The sequence below is a fragment of the Mesoplodon bidens genome (assembly GCF_964165515.1).
Source record: "Mesoplodon bidens genome assembly, chromosome: 12".
Lineage (NCBI taxonomy): Eukaryota > Metazoa > Chordata > Mammalia > Artiodactyla > Ziphiidae > Mesoplodon > Mesoplodon bidens.
Genome location: NC_138168.1, coordinates 7,483,063 through 7,502,854, shown reverse-complemented (window position 1 = coordinate 7,502,854; position 19,792 = coordinate 7,483,063). Strand labels below are relative to the sequence as shown.

Genomic DNA, 19,792 nt, shown 5'->3' with positions numbered 1-19,792 from the left:
AATTTATAATTAATGGCATTTTGGCTTTTATCTGGCTACTCTTCTTGTGTCCTTTTAAAAAATCTTACTCCTGACTTATTATTATCTAATTTGAAGACTACTGAAAAGTTTAAAAAAAAAACTAATTTGTTGGAAATATAAGTCTACTTTCATTCACTTATAAACAACTGACACCTGTCTATCCAGGAACACGGTACTTTGGTCCTATAGCTGGGCCGAAGTTTTCACTGCAGATGATTTTAGAAAAAGATAAACATAAGCAGATTTACTTCAGTTTTCCTCACTATACAAATCTGTATCACTTGAACCAAGTTTCATGGGGGAAAAGACGGGTAGCTGCCAGAAAAGAGCCTCTGCAATAACCTTAGTGACTACATTTTGGGGCATATTAGAAAAATATGTGACAAAATCTCTGCAAATAAGGAAGAACTAAAGCAGAAATACTATCACCTCCCTCCAAAAGGTTTCCTCCTTCTGACAGGTACTTTGTTTTCTTCCATTTTTTAAAGTTGAAGTATACTTGTTATGCAATATTATATGTCACAAGTGTACAATATAGTGATTCACAACTTTTAAAGGTTATACTCCATTTAACAGTTATCATAAATATTGGCTATATTCCCCGTGGTGTACAGTATATCCTATAACTTACTGTATGCATAAGCTTGTACCTCTTAATTCCTTACCCCTACATTGCCCCTCCCCGCTCCCTCTCCCCACTGGTAACCACTAGTTTATTCTGTGAGTGTACTTTTTTTTTGTTATATTCACTAGTTTGTTGAATTATTTTAGATTCCACATATAAGTGACATCATACAGTATCTGTCTTTCTCTGATTTACTTCACTTAGCATAGTACCCTCCAAGACCATCCTGCTAAGTACTTTAAAAAACGGAGGAATTCCCTGGCAGCCCGGTGATTAGGACTCCAATCTCTCACTGCTGAGGGCCCAGGTTCAATCCCTGGTCGGGGAGCTAAAATTCCACAAGCCGCATGGCGTGGCCAATCAATCAATCAATCAATAAACAAAAACTGACAAGGGCACATGGTGCAACTGCAATAAATCACCCAAGATCAAAATTAGCCATTGTTAAAGAAGATAAATTGGGAAAAAATACTAAAATTACTATGAACTAACAAAAATGCACAAATTAGGGTTTTTTGCTGTTGTTGTTTTAACTCTTATGAACAACATAACATGCTATACAATATCTAGACCAGTGTAGGAAAGCTGTTTGCCTTAACAATCAGAACTACAGGGCCCAGGACTAGTGCCTACAACTTTTGTCGGCACATGAAAGCAGAGCCCTGCTGGCAGCATAATGAATGCAAGGAGAGGCATGTGGCTGTAGACACCAAAACCTGGAGAATTAATGTTTGTGGCAGTAGAAGAATTAAATGGAGGCAAAAAGAAGAAAGAGTATGTAATTCAGAAGGTGAACCTAGACCCTTTTCTGATAACAGAAAAAAGGGTACTCAGATAGGAAACATCAGAGTATTTTACTAGAAGATTTTTATTTTTTTTAAATTTTTTTATTAGATTCATTTTTGTACTATATTTTGACCAATTTTATTCTGATTCTGGTTAAAGAAAACACCTGGAAAGCTCCCAGAGTTTCTGTAAATAAAATGCAAAAGTAGTTGTAACTTATAATTAATAACCATATAAACAGTTCCTAAATTAAAGTATAAAAGAGAGTGGGGCTTCCCTGGTGGCGCAGTGGTTGAGGGTCCACCTGCCAATGCAGGGGACGCGGGTTCGTGTCCCGGTCCGGGAAGATCCCACATGCCGCAGGGTAGCTGGGCCCGTAAGCCATGGCTGCTGAGCCTACGCATCTGGAGCCTGTGCTCCGCAACAGGAGAGGCCACAACAGTGAGAGGCCCGCGTACCACAAAAAAAAAAAAAAAAAAAAAGAGAGAGTGGATTCTGGATAATCAGTACCTAGATTTTATTTTAATCTCCAAAATCTGTGTTAATAAAGGCTCTCCAGGGCTTCCCTGGTGGCGCAGTGGTTGGGAGTCCGCCTGCCGATGCAGGGGACACGGGTTCGTGCCCCGGTCTGGGAAGATCCCACATGCCGCAGAGCGGCTGGGCCCGTGAGCCATGGCCGCTGAGCCTGGGCGTCCGGAGCCTGTGCTCCGCAACGGGAGAGGCCACAACAGTGAGAGGCCCACGTACCGCAAAAAATAAAAATAAAAAATAAAGGCTCTCCAAACTTTGGAAACCTACAGAACTAAACTTAAGTGAACTACAAACATTTTACTGTGCTTTGCTTTATTGCTCGTTGCAGACACTGCTGCATTTTATTTGTTTACAAATTGAAGGTTTGTGGCAATCCTGCATTGAGCAAGTCTACTGGCACCATTTTTCCAACAGCATTATTTTCTAAGACATCGACATTTTTTTTTAGACATAATGCTATTGCACAATTAACAGACTACAGTACAGAGTAAACATAACTTTTATATGCATTGGGAAAACAAAAAATTTGTGTGACTTGCTTTATTCTGATATTCACTTTATCACGGTGGTCTAGAGCCCAACCCGTAATATCTCTGAGGCATGCCTGTACAAAAATAATGATAAACAGGTAAGCAAGACCATGTGAAAACAAATTCCAAAATGATTTACCTCTTTAGACAATAATTAGTTTTCTCAACAAAATAATGCTATACATATATCCATGATCAGGCACTCAGAGGGCAATTTCTATAGAAATAACCTCCAAATTCACTACAAGTCCAAAAAGTTGTCTCTATATGGTGTTGGTGATTTCCATTAAATAAAGTATTGTGTGGTATAAGGTATTTGCTAACGTATGAAATTACATAAAATTTTATTTTTTTAAAGAATCACAAAAATGTTGGAATGAAAAGGAGATGATGCAACCGTGCAGATCACAAAAAACAGCTACATAATTTTCTAAAAAAGAACTTATGCTAAAGCCAAGAATCCCATATCTTGAGAAAATGCATATAAAGGAAGACAAAAGTCACCAGGGACTGAAGCTAGAGAGAGAGGTTCTTACTGGGACTTCAAGAATCTGATAGAAAAAAAGTTTTATCTGCTGTGCTTGTGGTGGGGAGAAAAAAAAGCTGTGGAAAACTATTATGATGTGTAGCAGATCTGGAAAATAACAGCTAATATTTACTGAGTACTTTACTACATGCCAGGCACTGTTCAAGGAACTTTACATATATTCTCATTTAATCCTCACACATCTTTTAACACGGCTACTACTATTATCCCCTTACTGGGGATATTCCTTACCAATAACGGAACTGAAGGACAAAACATAACTTTCCCAGAGGTGAAGCCCAGGTTTGAATTCAGGCTGTTTGATTCCAAAGAGTGCACTCTTACCATGCTGGCTAGGTAGACAAATATTAGAAAAAAAGACTGAGAGGAAACATGCAAAAGTATTAATAACAGACAACCAGTGAGACTGGTTAATTTTTGAGCTGTTCTATTTTCCAAGTTTTCTCTATTGAGCATATATACATCCTGATTAATTTTTTATTAAATAAAGTATAGCTCAATCTACCTCGAGGAGGTCAAAAGAGCAATATGAAAAATATGAACTGTCTAAGGAGATTAACTTAAATTCAAGACTGATAAAAACAGGTCCAGGGATAAAGATGCAAGGAATTTAAACTCATTTAATCATAAAAAAAGAAACCCTAAAGACTAAGTATATTAAAGTATTTGAATGTATACTACACTACAGAGAATAACCATTGCCTATTTGACAATGGACTGAAGACACGCTACAAAGAATTCACATCTAGTCTGATTCAAAAGCCATAAAATACAAAGGGCCATCAATTTTGTTTATAAGTTCTGTTTCTAAAATCTTTCCCATTAAGTTTTTAAAGTAAAAGATGTCAAAGTAGTTTAGGTTCAATTTTATTTGGGAAGCAATCATATAAGGAGGAACTTCTAACATTTAATTCTCTTTAGAGCCACAACTGAAAAGTTTGCCACAATAATTCTTCTGGGGTTACTAATATAGATATTAGTAGGAAATTACAACCAAATATTCATAATTTGAGGGCCAGAGATAATCTGGGAAATAATTCAACACAGGTTGGTTTATTTCTACAGCACCATCTGGTCTCCTTATCATACTACACCAGTAACTAGTAACAAGCAACATATGAACAAGACAAATAAAATGCTGTAACAGTAACTATAATGAACAAAAGTCCCAACTTTAAAGTACAAGGGGTTGCAACATTTGAAGGAAAATCCTGTAATTAGCTTTTCTGTCCACAAAAAAAAAGGGGGGGGAGGCAAGAGAGAATTCAAGAGTAAAGGGAAATAATTACCGGGGTGACATAACGCCCAAGAGAGCCTCTCTCCTTATTTTACAACTGTATCTAAAATAATTAGTATGCACAGTAGCTGCCCTCCAAATCTCTACATATTCAATTCAATGTTTAGCTGTAACTCCCATTTGAAAGACACCATGTTTCTTAAGATTTAGCGGGTATCACAAATAAGAATAATGTCTGAAAAGGAGAACTCAAATAGTAACTGAAATAAAATCCAGAAAGTGAAAAAATGATTTCAAGAGTTAAGCAAAAAATATCATAAACCAAATACCAAAATAAGCACTAAAAAACCAAACCAAACAAAAAACCAGACATTACCATTACTAGGATGGTAATTTACTAGAATTTTACAATTGCGTGATTTGTATTATTCTTCCTCCTCATTTCTTTCCTGGAAACTAGTGTGATGATACAGAAAATACTACAATGGTATAGTATTTTCAGTTTCAAATATTTTAAAATATTTTAATAGTTATTTCAATAAAAATTCATTTTTTAAAAAGTTAGTTTTGTTTTTTTCTCCCCAAACATTTTAATCATTCAATTTTGAGTCAACAAACATTTATAGAGCACCTATATGGGCCAAGTATGAGCTAAAGGATATAACAGAAGAAGAAAAGACAGAACTTACCGTCATGGAGATTGCAGTTTAGCAGGGAAGAAAGACATGAAACAAGGACTTATAACAATGATAAGTGTCATCAAATAGAAAGTACAGGGAAATCTTGAAATATATAGCAGAGGGTCCTAAACACACAGGGCAGGAGGATATCAGGGAGTCAGGGTAGACTTCTCTAAAACACTGACATTTAAACTAAGACCCGAAAAATGAACAGCCAGAGAATGTTGGTGGGAGGGGAGAATATTCTACCTAGGTGGAGGGAAAAGCATGTGCAATGGTCTGAGGCTGCAAAGAGCATAACACTCAAGCTACATAACGAAGTCAGGTGTGACAAGCACACAGAGCACAAAGGGGCAAGCGTCAAAGGGAGAGACCAAGAAGGTCAAAGGCGGACTGCAAAGTGCTTCCTAAGCTATGCCAGGCATTTTGGGCTATTTCCCAAGGACAATAAGTTGAAGTTTTTTAGGGAGAAAGAAGTGGGAGTAATATAGTAAAAGATTTGCTTTGGTGTAACTGCAGTTTTATCTCTTGACTACAAAGAGAACAGTTCAGAAGGTATATAAATAAAAGCAGAAGGTGATTTTACAAAAGAAATCAGAGGGTTCCAAAAACAAAATTTCATTTTAGAAAAACTTAAATCAGTGCGCCAACAAGATCACAAAGGTTTTCTCACGGAACTATTTTCTCTCAAATTTAAGTATTTATCTGGCAAGATATAAACTTGAGAGAACACACCGTGTTTTATTGTTTCTAGAGTTCTTATACTGGGGCATAATTCAAAAGGCTCCTATCCCAAATCAACAAATGGACAAAGGTGGTAACAAGACTAATGGATAAAGAATTTCACAGGGCTTCCCTGGTGGTGCAGTGGTTGAGAGTCCGCCTGCCGATGCAGGGGACACGGGTTTGTGCCCCGGTCTGGGAAGATCCCACATGCCGCGGAGCGGCTGGGCCCGTGAGCCATGGACGCTGAGCAGGCGCGTCCGGAGCCTGTGCTCCGCAACGGGAGAGGCCACAGCAGTGAGAGGCCCCCGTACCGCAAAAAAAAAAAAAAAAGAAAGAATTTCACAGAACAGGTAAAAAGGTGCTATATAAATGTGATATAAAGTTCAATGTATAAGAAGATCAGAAACAAAATAACCAGGGATATAACTCAGTTAGTTACTACCTCTCTTACATTTCAGTTTTCTCATTAATAAAGTAGGGGTATCTTGCAGAGTTACTATGAAAAGCAAATAAAACAAAATGTTTTGTAAACTCAAAGGTACTATGTACTAACATCTATACTTACTGTCCTTAAACAGTCAAATCTTCAGATGTTATAAATGCAAATTTTACTGAACAGTTTTTCTTTTATTTTAAAGACTTTTGTGGGAGATCATTTTTCACCTACATCTCCCTTTAAGGAGCTGAACAAATTGCTGCTGTTTATGTAAATATCTACTCAGCTTAATCATGGACTTCCCAGTTTTCAAGATGTCTAGGAAGATGTTTAACGCTTAACTTCAAAGGTTCCCTGAAGGAATTCAAAATAAACAGAGACTTTATGAAGAAAATATAATAACTTGCTTCACTTATAGAGCTGTGAAATTTAACATCAAACCCAATAATCAATCTGGAAAAATATATGATGCAAACTAAAAAAGGCAATGGCCAGTGCTTCCTAATTACTACTGAAATTACTTGCCAGACACAACACAAGGGGGGGTGGGGGTGGGGGTTGGGGGGAGAAGACCTCTCATCACATCTATAACCTAAGAACAAATTTCATCTTATGATTTACAGAAGAAAATAAAACACAGCTACAAGAGCAACAATTTAAACTCACCCAAGGAAACTGTCATTCTTCAAAGTGCCTTCCCTTTTTTGGTCAATCATAATTTGAAAAGAAATTTAAGCAAAAGAAAAAAATGTAAATAATAATGTCTATTTTATATATTTGGTATTTTGGCATAATAAACATTAGCTTTACTTCCCTTAAAAACCAAAAATGCAAATACATTTTAGTAGTCTCTCACAGCTACCTGTTCTTAGGAAGCAAAGAAGAGGTGGGCAGGGGAGGGGGTAGGGAGAAGAGAGTTAACAAAACAAAAACCTGTGACAAGGGAAAACCTGAATGTCATTAACTTTTCTTCTTCTACCCCAGTTCATCAATTACAGCAATTACATACTGCCTCTTCATTTAATATTTACGAATGCTGATGAGCTGGGTCTAAAAAGAACAATAAAACATAACCTCTACCCTCCAGACCCTAAAAGTAGTCAGGAAAACAAATGTAAATAAATGCGTATCATCCAAGGGACAGATTAAAAAACAAAAACCAAGACCCTCTCCCACCCACCCCCCAAAATATGTATACATATATAGCTAAGTCAGAAATTGTTAAAGAACAACACAAATTATAAAACTATATAACTAGAAAAGCAGAAGACTAAAATCACAGAAGAAAATGAGTAATGGAAGAAAAAATGATTACTGAGAAAATAACAGATTGAAATAAATATATTCAAATAAGTGATGAGTAGAACACCTAACTAAGGATTAACGTATGGATCGTACAGAAGGCAGGAAAAGGAACAAGACTGAATAGAGAATAGTAGGGAAAGAATAAATGAACAGGAAAGAGACCACAGATTATTAGAATCTTATGATTTACTGAATTGTATGCCAAATATTAAATTAGACATTATACGCTGAAGCTCAAAGGTTTATAATAACATAAAACAATCTAACAGTTTTGCAAGAAATATAGTCACATAAGTAAAAAATTAACCCTGCAACTCCAGATCCTAGCCCAGTACCAGATATGTTAAGAAATTAGCAGTTGCAGAATAAGTCAAATACAATATTGGAAATATGGCAAAATATAACAGTGAAAATGAGAAGGGAAAAGAACCTTCTCTTTAAAAACGTACTCAAGACTTATCAGTAAAATAATTCATTTTGCTAAATGATAACTGCAGAAAGAAAGGGCAGAAAGTAACATTTATTGTTACCTGCTTTGTGCCTCACTTTGCTAACTCATTTAAGCCTCCAAATAACTGGATATGGTAGATATTATCTCCGTTTTACAGAAGAGAAGGTTGAGAGGCTGAAAAGTTAAACAATTTGCCTAAGGCCACACATGTTGAGCAGAGTCAAGATTTATACCTAATTTTAAGTGAATATTTGCTGTCTTTGTTCAAACTACTTTCCTCAGAGAAAACCAGAAATGTGGACAAGCTTTAAAACTCCTTTTAATGTACGGTAGTCCCCCCTTATTCATGGTTTCTCTTTCCATGGTTTTAGTCACCTGTAGTCAATCACGGTCCGAAAATATTAAATGCAAAATTCCTGAAATAAACAATTCCTAAGTGTTAAATTGCACACCACTTTGACTAGCGTGATGAAAAACTTTTCGCCCTCCAGGTCCATGCTACCCAGGATGTAATCATCCCTTTACCCAGTATACCCTGGCCATTTAGTCACTTAGTAACCATTTGAGTTATCTGATCATGTGGGCTCTATCAGATCGACTGTCCCTGGTATTGCAGTGCTTATGTTCAAGTATCCCTTATTTTACTATTAATGGCTTAAAGCGCTAGAGTAGTAATGCAGGCAATTCAGATAAGCCAAAGAGAAGCTGTAAAGTGCTTCCTTTAAGTGAAAAGGTGAAAATTCTCAAGTGAGTAAGGAAAGAAAAACAAAAAAATCCTGGGAATTCCCTGGCAGTCCAGTGGTTAGGACTCGGTGCTCTCACTGTCGGGGCCTGGGTTCATCGGGGGGAGCTAAGATCCTGCAAACCCAAGTGGAGTGGGCAAAAAAAAGAAAGAAAGAAAAAATCCTATGCTGAGGTTGCTAAAATCTACAGTAACAATATTCTATCCATGAAATCGTGAAGAAGGAAAACGAAATTTGTGCTAGTTTTGCTGTTGCACTTCAAACCACAAAAATTATAGCCACACTGTGTGAAAAGTGCTTGGTTGAGGTTAAAAAAAAGACATTAAATTTGTACAATAAGATACTTTGAGAAAGAGAGACCACATTCACAAAACTCATTACATTATAGGTGACCACTGAACAACATGGATTCACTTATATTAGGATTTTTTCAATAAATATTTACTATAGTATTACATAATTGCAGGGGATGGAGGAGCCAGAGCCCCTAACCCCTGCACTGTTCAAGGGTCAACTGTTTATTGTTGTAATTGTTCTATTTTATCATTAGTTATTGTTGCTAATCTCTTACTGTGCTTAATTTATAAATTGAACTTTATCAGGCATGTATGTATAGGAAAAAACACAGCATATATAGGGATGGGTACTACCTGCGGTTTCATGTAACCACTGGAGGGTTTCGAACACACCCACCATGGATAAAGGGGAACTACTGTATAGGCTTCTTAGCATTGATTGGATGTTTGTGTAGTAAAGCTGTTTTTCAAGGCAAAGCTGTTTCCTTACACGCATACATTTTTAAGAAGCAGGTTCCCTAATACTCCTTACTTCCACTCACCAAGACTGCAACCGTGCTGCAGAAGCAACAAGTAAAATAACAAACATATGGAAGTATCTAGGCAAAACAACATAGAAGATGAAAACTGGAAAATCTAGAGACAAAAAGTTTACTTTGCTAACATGGTAAACTTAAAGAACGGGCAAACAAGGCAATTAGCAAATGACTGCTTTAATTTAATACAATCTTTTCCACAAGATAAACATGCATTAAATGAATCTCCACATTTAACTTTAAAAACAGACTTAATGTATCTAGGTATCTCCTTTCCTATTTTCTCCCCCCACCATGTCACTTACTATTGAAGTAGGGTTGTTTATCACAGGCAAATAAATTCAGAATAAACTATATCTGAAAACAGGCATAATATGGGTAAGGAGGTAAGAAAGGGCAGTACCAGAGATCTGTTAGTACCTTTGAAAATAAAACGTGGCCATGCCAAGTACACATTCACAAATCTTCCACAGAAAATTGTTAGAAGCTAGTGATAACAACGGACTAGTAGTATCTTTTGGTTTTTTTGCTTAAAAAAACATTATTAAAGGAGGTTGTAAAGGAAAGGAGCCAACCACTTTGGTTCTCCTGCCCTGAGACTGAGTTCCAGTTCAATTTTCACAATTTACATCAAATAATAGGAGGTACAAAGTAGTCAGGATTTATAAACAGGTAACAAAACAAAATGATAAGAAAGCACTGAGATAAACTCAAGAGTTGGTTTTGAAATTATACAAGTATGGGTTTTAATATTCCAAGTGTAATGAATCAATAATCCAGTTCCCTAATAAACCTTGATTTCCTAAAAATCAGTGTCTGGGGGTTTTGCTTACCTCAAAGCTATCCTTGGACCAAGTCTCTCTTCTTCCAACCACCTATTCTGTTTTTTATCCCCTACCACTTCTGAACTTTTCTTGTCCCACTGCAGTTCACCAATTACATCCATTACCTAGTGCCTCTTTATTTAATACTTACTAATGCTGAGGCGTTGGGTGTATACGGAGCACTAAAACATAACTTCCAACCTCCAGAACCTAACAGTATAGTAGGAAAAAAAAGGTAAATAAATAGCCATGACTATGTGGTAAAAGCAACAGTAGAGATTTGTATAAGCACTTAATCCTACCTGGTTACATGTAGGTTTTAAAGGATGAATAGATAACTGTTCATAGAATGAAGGACATTGCAGAGAGAAAGGGATCAAGAGAAATGGCTGACTTTAAGAACTGCCCAATAGTTGTACAAAGCTATAGCACAAAGTATAGGTGAGGAAAAAGTGGGAAAAGGTCAGTTTTGTGAGCCACATTACAGAGTTGAGACTATTCAAAGTCACTGGGGAAAAGGAGGCATGACATGATCACATTTACATTTTATAAAGTTCAGAGCAGTGGTTCTCAACTGGAGGCAATTTTACCCCAGGGTCATCTGGGAATATGTGGAGACATTTTTGGTTGTCAAGATTTCAGGAAAGGAATTGCTACTAGCATTTAATGGATACAGGCAGGGATGCTGATAAACATCCTACAATGCACAAGACAGCCCATTACAAAAAAGAATTATGTGGCCCAAAATGTAAACAGTGCTGAGGTTAAGAAACCCTGGTTTAGAGCTAAATCCTAGGGTAGAGAAACAAGACTGGAGGCAGGAGATCAGGTCATCTGTAAGTTCTAGGAAAGCAGAGGCCATGTTCTTCTTTATCCTGCAACTCCAGATCTAACCCAGTACCAGATATAATGTAGGGACTCAATATTTACTTGGTAAGTGAATGAATGACGTAGAGCTCCAGGCAAAAAGTACCAAGGCCCAACATGTGGCTATAGCAATGGTAATGGAAAACAGATTCAAAAGACTGGAAGAGAATACATAGGCCTTACTGGAAAAAAAATCTAAGAAAGGAAAATCCAATTTACCATCACCCTGAACTTAAATGATCTTCTGAGTTACAACAAAAAGTTCAATTTAAAAAACTGAGCAAACCCTAAGTGCAGTATGGTATTCTGGACTGGATCCTGGAACAAGAAAAGGTAATTAGTGGAAAAATGTGGTGAGATACAAATAAGGTCTGGCGTTTAGTTAATAATAACATACCAATGTTGGTGGAGTAGTTTTAAGAAATACCAGGTAATATAGGTCTATAACATTAGGGAAAACTGCATAAGGGGTATACAGGAGCTCTTTGTGCAACTTTTCAGCAACTAATTTCTTATTTCAAAATTAAAAGTTTGTAAAACAAAAAAACAAAATCCTATTTCCCAAATGTATCAAAACTTAAATATCTGAATCTACATTAAACATTTCAACCCATATTTTATGAAAAACTACAAAGCTAAGGTTTTTTTCTTATTTACATTGATCCTTGGTAATACTAAATTGACCAAGGAAAGAGCAAGGAAAATTTTTAGAGGTAGCCAGACAGAAAATGGCAGAGGAATCAACAAAATAAGATATGAACGTTCACATTAAAAAAAAAAAAATCTTCTGACTCATACTCTGTGATAACTTGAAATGATACACTGTATCACTATGCAGGCAAACTATCCTGCCAAAAAGCCTACTGAATTTTTCTTTCCATTACCATCTAGTCACATTTTTTTTTTTTTTTTTGCGGTACGCGGGCCTCTCACTGTTGTGGCCTCTCCCGTTGTGGAGCACAGGCTCTGGACGCACAGGCTCAGCGGCCATGGCTCACGGGCCTAGCCTCTCCACGGCATGTGGGATCTTCCCGGACCGGGGCACGAACTCGCGTCCCCTGCATCAGCAGGCGGACTCTCAACCACTGCGCCACCAGGGAAGCCCTAGTCACACTTTTATAGCAATGACAGGACATCCAAGATTGTCACCAAGGTGAACTGACGAGACACGACACTAAACTATGACTATTAATAAGTAGAGTCGTTTTGATTAGTCCAGCTTCTCTTTAGAGATGTCAAAAACTATGTGTGAGTACAAAAAAAGAAAGCAGGTAAAATTGGCATTCTAGTACAGGTGTTTTTTTAAATATAAAGAACATTTTCCTGAACATTTGAGTGGGAAGAAAATTTATCATAAACTTTAAAAATGAAATAAAACTCTTTCAGAAAGGTACAATTACCTGCTTGGTAATTAATTCTATTACCTCAATATATCACCTCAATATACCAGTTGTGTCACTCTGATGTGACACAAAACTCAAGATATTTTTGCCATATTTACATCCCCTATATCCATGTCACCAATATTTACTGATCTGACCATTAATGACCTGGCCTAAAAGTTTTTATCTGACTTTATAAATATTTGGTATCTTTTTCCAAAAAGTGACTAATACCAACTTTCTTGAGTAGCCAAGTGTTACTATTAGCTAACTGAGAATAAGGCACAGCATAATGGGAGTCACTGTGGCTTCACGACTCACTAAATGTGTAACCCTGGTCAAGTCACCAAACCTTTTTGTGCCTCAATTTCCTTCTCTGTAAAGTAAGAATATTTCCTACCTACAGACCATTTAAGGTTTTAAAAAAGAAAATAAATGGAAAATGGTTAGAGTAGTGACTGAACAGAGAACTCACATAGCAAATGTTAAGAGGGAAGTTATTTACTATCAACCATTTTTGCACTTTCATTGCCTACCACAGGGCTGCTTGACAATGTGTTGAAAGAACAACGTAACATATTCCCCTTATTATATGCATTTTTTCATAAAGAGGATAAACTTTTCCCTAGAGGGGAAACTCCTATTAAATTTACCTTCCCCTTCTTTCACGAAAACTGTTCAACCTCCTAGCATAATGTTCCAAGTGAAAATAAACTCTAGTGTCTCAAATCCTTTGTTGTTTTAATAGTTGTTCGTTATAGTAAGACTATACAGAAATCATTATTTAACCAGGACAATTGTATGTTTAAAAAAAAAAATCATCCATGATTACCCACCATACAAACATAGCATACCTCTGGAAAACAGGTTAGAGAAAACTATCCAGAATGCATCAGAGACAAAAAGATGTAAATCGTAAAAGAGGGGTTAAGAGAGAAGAAAAAGTGGGAAAGTCTAGCATCTGTTTAACTGGAGTCCCAGAGGAGAGAACAGAGAATGAAGCAGACACGATATTTTAAAAGATAATGGCTGACAATTTTCCAATGCCAACAAAAGACATTACAGATTCTAGAGGCCTAATACATCTCAAGCTTGATAAATAGAAAAAATTGACACTAAGACAGCACAGTCAAACTGCAGAAACCAATGAGGGATAGAAAATCTTAAAAGCAACCAGAGAAAAAGAGATGATCTTCCCAGCAACAGGTAGATTTAAACCCAAATATATCAATAATTGTAATATGAAGGACAAAATGTCCCAGATGAAACACAAAATGTGTCATATTGTATTTTTAAAAAACAACTTCTACGCTATTTTTTAAGATATGGAAAATAAAAGGATACAAAAGGGTTGAAAATAAAACAACAGAAAAAGATATTCTATATAAACATTAAATGAAAGTTATACAAAACTGTAATACTGATGAATTATAAAACAGTAATACTGACTGTAAGTATCCAGGAAAGGAAGAAATAAGTATAATTTGGATAGGTGGAAGAAAGAGGGAGAATAACATTTCTGGCTAGGCAGGAGAGTAGGGATAGGAGAGGAGGCTATGATTAAAACATGAAGGTCTCTGAAAATCAGAAGTGTAGATTTGGTGGTAGAGGAACTGCAACACCATTAAAATAGCATAAGCTACCTCATACACCACCTTGAGGAGAAGAGTGACATGCTAAGTAAGGTTAAAATTACAGTGTTATGCAGTATGACCTGAAAGGGAGAGAGGGAGAAGACACCGGAAGCAATACTAGTTTGAAGGATGCTATAGTAATTCGGGAAAGACAAGGGCCTTTTAGTAGCAGAGGTAAAAGGGATGAATCTAGAGGCCATTTCAAGAGGAAGACCTATCTGCATCAGCTTTCCTCCTTTGAAATTTTAAAGCCAAAAAAATACATAACTATTCATAAAAATAACAAAACTATTTTTGTTTTCCATCAGTACAACTAATCTGTATTATGGTAACAGTTGCCCATTAAATCAGCCTAATGATATACATCTTAGTAAACAATTTTTTGTAAAAATACCAATGAGCTAATTAGCTTTGATAGGTACAATATATACAATCCATAATTACACATTATTATGACTTCTTCACAATAGATTACTAACATAAGAAAAAAAATCTGAGAGCTTTTTCCTCTTTGAATGACAACATACATAATATGAAATTCTCTGACTTCGCAGCAAGTAAAAACATTTTTATTTTCAAAAGCTCTTTACCGAGAGGATATCAACTTGGTAATGAACTCAAACAACTCACCAATGCTGGGTGGGCTACCATAGTTAATTGGTGACTCTGGTGGTCTTCCACAATGCAATGCCGCCAGAGCAGATCCTTTCCACACAACATGCTTGCAGCCTATTAAACACATACATTTTTAATAGATACAAAGATAAGACATAAAGACGAAAAGTGAGAAAAAAAACATCTAAATTCTAATAGAAATTTTTCATACTTTTATTTGTGCGTAGCAAGGACTGTCTTCCAGCTCCTAATAAAGTTTGTACTCCAGGAACACTTTGTGGAATTTCTTGTTCAAGAAGAGGTCCTAGTCGATGACATATTTGCAGCAAGTGATCAGGTGCTAAATGTCTGTAATACTTCACCTATTATGTGAAAGACATATAAAATATTTGCTAAATAAAGTGATACAATTCTTTACAGTAAATAAACTTTAAAAAATATGTTAATTTGTTCTAGCTAGTCAACATTTCATTTTACTTGGGGGAAAAGTTCACATTTATTCTGTGAAACCACTTGACTCACAGAATAAAACAGCTACCCAACCATGATTTGACCCACTGAGGAGGAAAAATGCTAAAGAATTAATGTAACCTAAATACAGCAAATTATAAATTAACAGATGCTAGTCAGAGCAAATACTCAACAATGAAAAAACCTACAGCATTATAACCTAAAATGGAATGTTTCAGTTTAACAATTTTCAAAAACTTCAAACAACAAAAAATCATCTAACTACAAGTATAATAAATGTTTTGTATCTTTGATATTATTTTTTAAAAATCTCCAGAATAGTTCAGGATTAAAGGAACTTGATAGTTCATGTTCTCATTACAAAATCTAAAAACACTTACATGATTTCTATGCTGAATTTTATAATTTATTTATACCAAAAACCTCACAGAGAGAAAGGCCAAATTCCAACTGTTAAATGAAACAAGTTTTGACTATAAATCTACCAACTACAAAGTTTGAGCACTTTTTGGAACAACTTCAAAGTACTGCTTAATTTATGCTAACATTCAAAACCAAGATATAAAATGCTATATTTTTATTATCCATCCTGGAAGTCTTTAGTAAATAGATAATATTTGCATAATAATGTAAAGAGAATTAAATTAGAAAAAAAGTACACTATTTTTTCACTTTATATTTAGGTTATCAAGTTACAAAAAATTTCTCAGTGTAGTACCAAAATATTCCAGTTCAGCCATTTTCAAAGTGTGTTCTGGGGACCCCTAGGGATTTTTCAGGTAAAAATTATGAATAGGGACTTCCCTGGCGGTCCAGTGGTTAAGATTCCGCACTTCCACTGCAGGGGACACGGGTTAAATCCCTGGTCGGGGGCACTAAGATCCTGCATGCCACGCGGTGTGGCCAAAAATTTAAAAAAAAAATTATGAATAATATGAAGATGTTATTTGCTTTTTCACTCTCATTTTCTCATGAGTGTACTGTGAGTTTTCCAGAGGCCACATGACACGTGATGTTCCAACAGACTGAATGTAGATGTGGGTGTAAGAATCTGCCTTCTATTATAAGCCAGACGCTAAACATCCGCAAAAGTGTAAAACAATACCACTCTTCTCACAAATTTGTTTAGGAACATAATTATGTTATAAAAAAATTTTACTTATATGGAATGAGTTTATTACATTTAAATGAATAAAAATATTTTAAAATTTGTTTTAATTTTTAAATGGTAAATATGAATAGATTAGAATCCACATAAACAAAGGGATTGCAATAATTTTTACCAATGTGAAGAGGTGCTGAGGTGAAGAAGTTTGAAAAATGCTACTCAAATTCACTTAGATTCTTTTTTAAAAAATAACTGGAAGCTTGTAACTTTTAACTCCCTTTACCCATTTCGTCCACTCCCATGGATGAAGGGAGTTAAAAGGTACAAAACTTCCCAGTTATAAAACATTCAAGAAGCCACCATGAAGAGCACAGTGACTATAGGTAATAATACTGTATTGCACAATTGAAAGTTGCTACGAGAGAAGATCTTAAAAGTTCTCATGATGAGAAAAAAATGCTTGAAGTATATATGGTGACAGACATTAACTAGTGTGGTGGTGATCATTTCACAATATATACAAATATCAAATCATTATGTTGTGCACCTGAAACTAAAATATGTTGTATGTCAATTTCACCTCAATTAAAAATAAATAAATAAATAAATAACAAGGAAAGTCTGAGAAAATGTCATAGCCAAGAATAGCCTAAAAAAGACATGACAAAGTAAAAGAAAAGTCCACTTAGTAATGGCAATTTTAGTATGAATTCCTTATGGTAAGACAGATTTGGGGGGAAGTGAGGGATTAAATCACTTCATTCCACCTTGCAGTATCTGTTGGACTCTAACTGCAAAAGACTGTGAATGATATTTTTTTTAAAATTAGCTGGTATTCATTCTTCTAAGATGAAGCCAATTAAGAGGAACCTACCTTACTTTTTATCATAATATACTGTCACAGAGACAATATGTAGCCATATTGCCACACTTCGAAAAGATAATTTAAAATAATAAAGAGTCTCGCACATAGTAGATGGTCAATAATTACTGGTAGAATGAATACTTCTGGAAAAGAAGTTCTAATACAAATTATACATACTACGTCTCTTTGGAGAACGCTTCTCTTGGGAGAAGCTTTGGAGATTCACAAAAGCACAATGACATCAAAGCCTCTGAAAAATCTTGATATATCTTTTCAATTTTGTTTACTGCACTATTTCACAAACTCCTTTAGTTACAGAATCCTTTTTTCCCTAAAAATATCATCATCTTGACTCAAAACATACTTTTTCAAGCACTAGTATGATTAAACAGAAAAAGCATTCAGAAGAAACTACAGCAGAATATAAAATTTTACAATTGTATTTATACTTTAATCTTCCCTAAAATAATTTACTTAAAAATTTAAAGTAAAAGTCTACAATATTTATAGGGTCCCTTCGACTCTCAAACTTGTACATGATAATTATTCTAATGTGACTTTTTTAAATTGATCGGAATTCTTTTTAAAGTGTTTAATAAGAAAGTTCATTACTTGTTAACTTTAGTTTTGTGATGATCCTGTTTTAGGGTCTTCTTGCAAAATACAATTCAGGTAGTGAACCTGAAAATCTTCACTGCAGAACTGTATCTTTTTTTTTTTTTTTTTTTTTTTTTTTTGTGGTACGCGGGCCTCTCACTGTTGTGGCCTCTCCCGTTGCGGAGCACAGGCTCCGGACGCGCAGGCTCAAGGGCCATGGCTCACGGACCCAACCGCTCCGCGGCACGTGGGATCTTCCCGGACCGGGGCACGAACCCGTATCCCCTGCATCGGCAGGCGGACTCTCAGCCACTGCGCCACAGGGGAAGCCCAGAACTGTATCTTTTTAATGAAATATTATGAATCCACTTTTTCCAACTAAATCTTTCCTTGATTATCTAGTACATTTCAATTGTTCAAAATCAACTTTCATTTTAAAGTTGGGAGAGAGAGTTTCAGCTCTTAAATGCCTCATGCTTTCTGGCTTTGAGACCTTGTGCAAACTGACCCCTCTGCTAGAAATGTTTACCCCTGCAGCTCCACACCTCACTCTCCTTCATGTCCGTCTATGCCTCACTGTCTTCCATGACCTGCCCCTGCCTCTTCTTTGGGGACATTCTATCTTTGTGTTTCCACAGCACATTAAACTCCTTCCCAAACATTCCTTTACTCCACTCCCCGGAACTCTGTAGTACTTATCATACCATATTAAGTATTCTTAATATATTTTGATACCTAGACCTCAGGAGGAATCTAATGATAGCTATGATCCCCTTCCCCTCCCCCGAAAACACATATAGGCCCTACCACTATCTTGCCCTGTTTTGGGGTTCATAAGACCCTGCACTATACTAAAATTGCCCATTTACTTTATCCATGTCCTACCGAAGAACACACGGCATTAGAACTTGTTTACCTGTCTACCCAGTACCTAACACAGTACTTACAGGTAAGTGCTTAATTATTAGATAAATGAATATATGAAAATATGCAAAAAAAAACTGACTTCTCTATCTAGCCATTGAAGGGTGAGGTTCTTTAAGGTCTGAGATCCCAGAGCCCAGTTCCAGACCCTCTCTTATTCTCACTCTATACTCTCTCCCTGAACAATCTTTATGCAAAGCTTCTCAAATTTATATCTATAGCCTAGGCTTGCACATCAGACTTTCTTAAAAGACTCCCCTCCTTGGCGTCCCAAAGCCTCCTCAACTCTACATATCCGAAAGTAAACTCATGATGCTCACGCCAACCCCCCACCACCAAAAAAAGTTCCCTACCGTGGTGACTGGCAACACCATCCAACCAACCTAAAATCAAGAAGTCACATTTTTCACACTGTTCATTCCTCCCTCCCACCTCATTCCAAATATCCAAGCAGTCACCAACTCCAATTGAATTTTTCCTTCCTAGCCTTAAACCCATCTACCCATCTCTATCTCCATAATAACAATCCAAGTTCAAATCATCTTTGCTATAAACTCCCATCTTTCCCACATCCACTCATGCCTTCTACAACCTCATTCAAATCTATTCTCTATATTGCAATTAGAATGCTCTTTCCGAAACAGAGATCTGGTCAGGTCACCTCTACCTAAAGCACTCCAGAGGCTTTCCTTGCTCTCTGGAGATCCAAATCCTTAACATGGTCTACAAGCCCTGAAGTACATGTACAGTCCATTACTATTTCTCTGCCTCATCTGGCACATTCCCAGCCCTACACTCTCCAGACTCCACTTCTTTCCACATTTAGACACACTGGCTTTTCTTTCAGGTTCTTTACCTACACTCTCTCCTGTCAGGCTTTTCCATGTGGTATATACTCTCAGCATTTCCCCACGTCCCCTTGCCCAGACAACTCTTCTATTTGCTTCAGATCTTCCCTTCAATGAACTTCCTTTGTTTTCCTTCACCCTATTCAGTTTAGGTACATTATCTTAGGTGAACAGTCTTTGGTGACTTTTCCTTAACTTATGTACCAG

The 19,792-nt window shown here is 36.3% G+C and overlaps 1 protein-coding gene across 3 annotated transcripts in view; it reads right to left on the bottom strand.

Annotated features, from left to right (window-relative positions):
- PHIP (PHIP subunit of CUL4-Ring ligase complex) overlaps positions 1-19,792 on the bottom strand; it is a 127,136-nt gene that overhangs the window by 97,313 nt on the left and 10,031 nt on the right. For all 3 annotated transcript variants that reach the window (XM_081251351.1, XM_081251349.1, XM_081251350.1), the window contains exons 5-6: positions 14,984-15,134; positions 14,788-14,886 (exon numbers count right to left, since the gene is read on the bottom strand). In XM_081251351.1, coding sequence (XP_081107477.1) covers positions 14,788-14,886; positions 14,984-15,134 — 250 coding nt within the window. The remainder of the gene's footprint in view (positions 1-14,787; positions 14,887-14,983; positions 15,135-19,792) is intronic.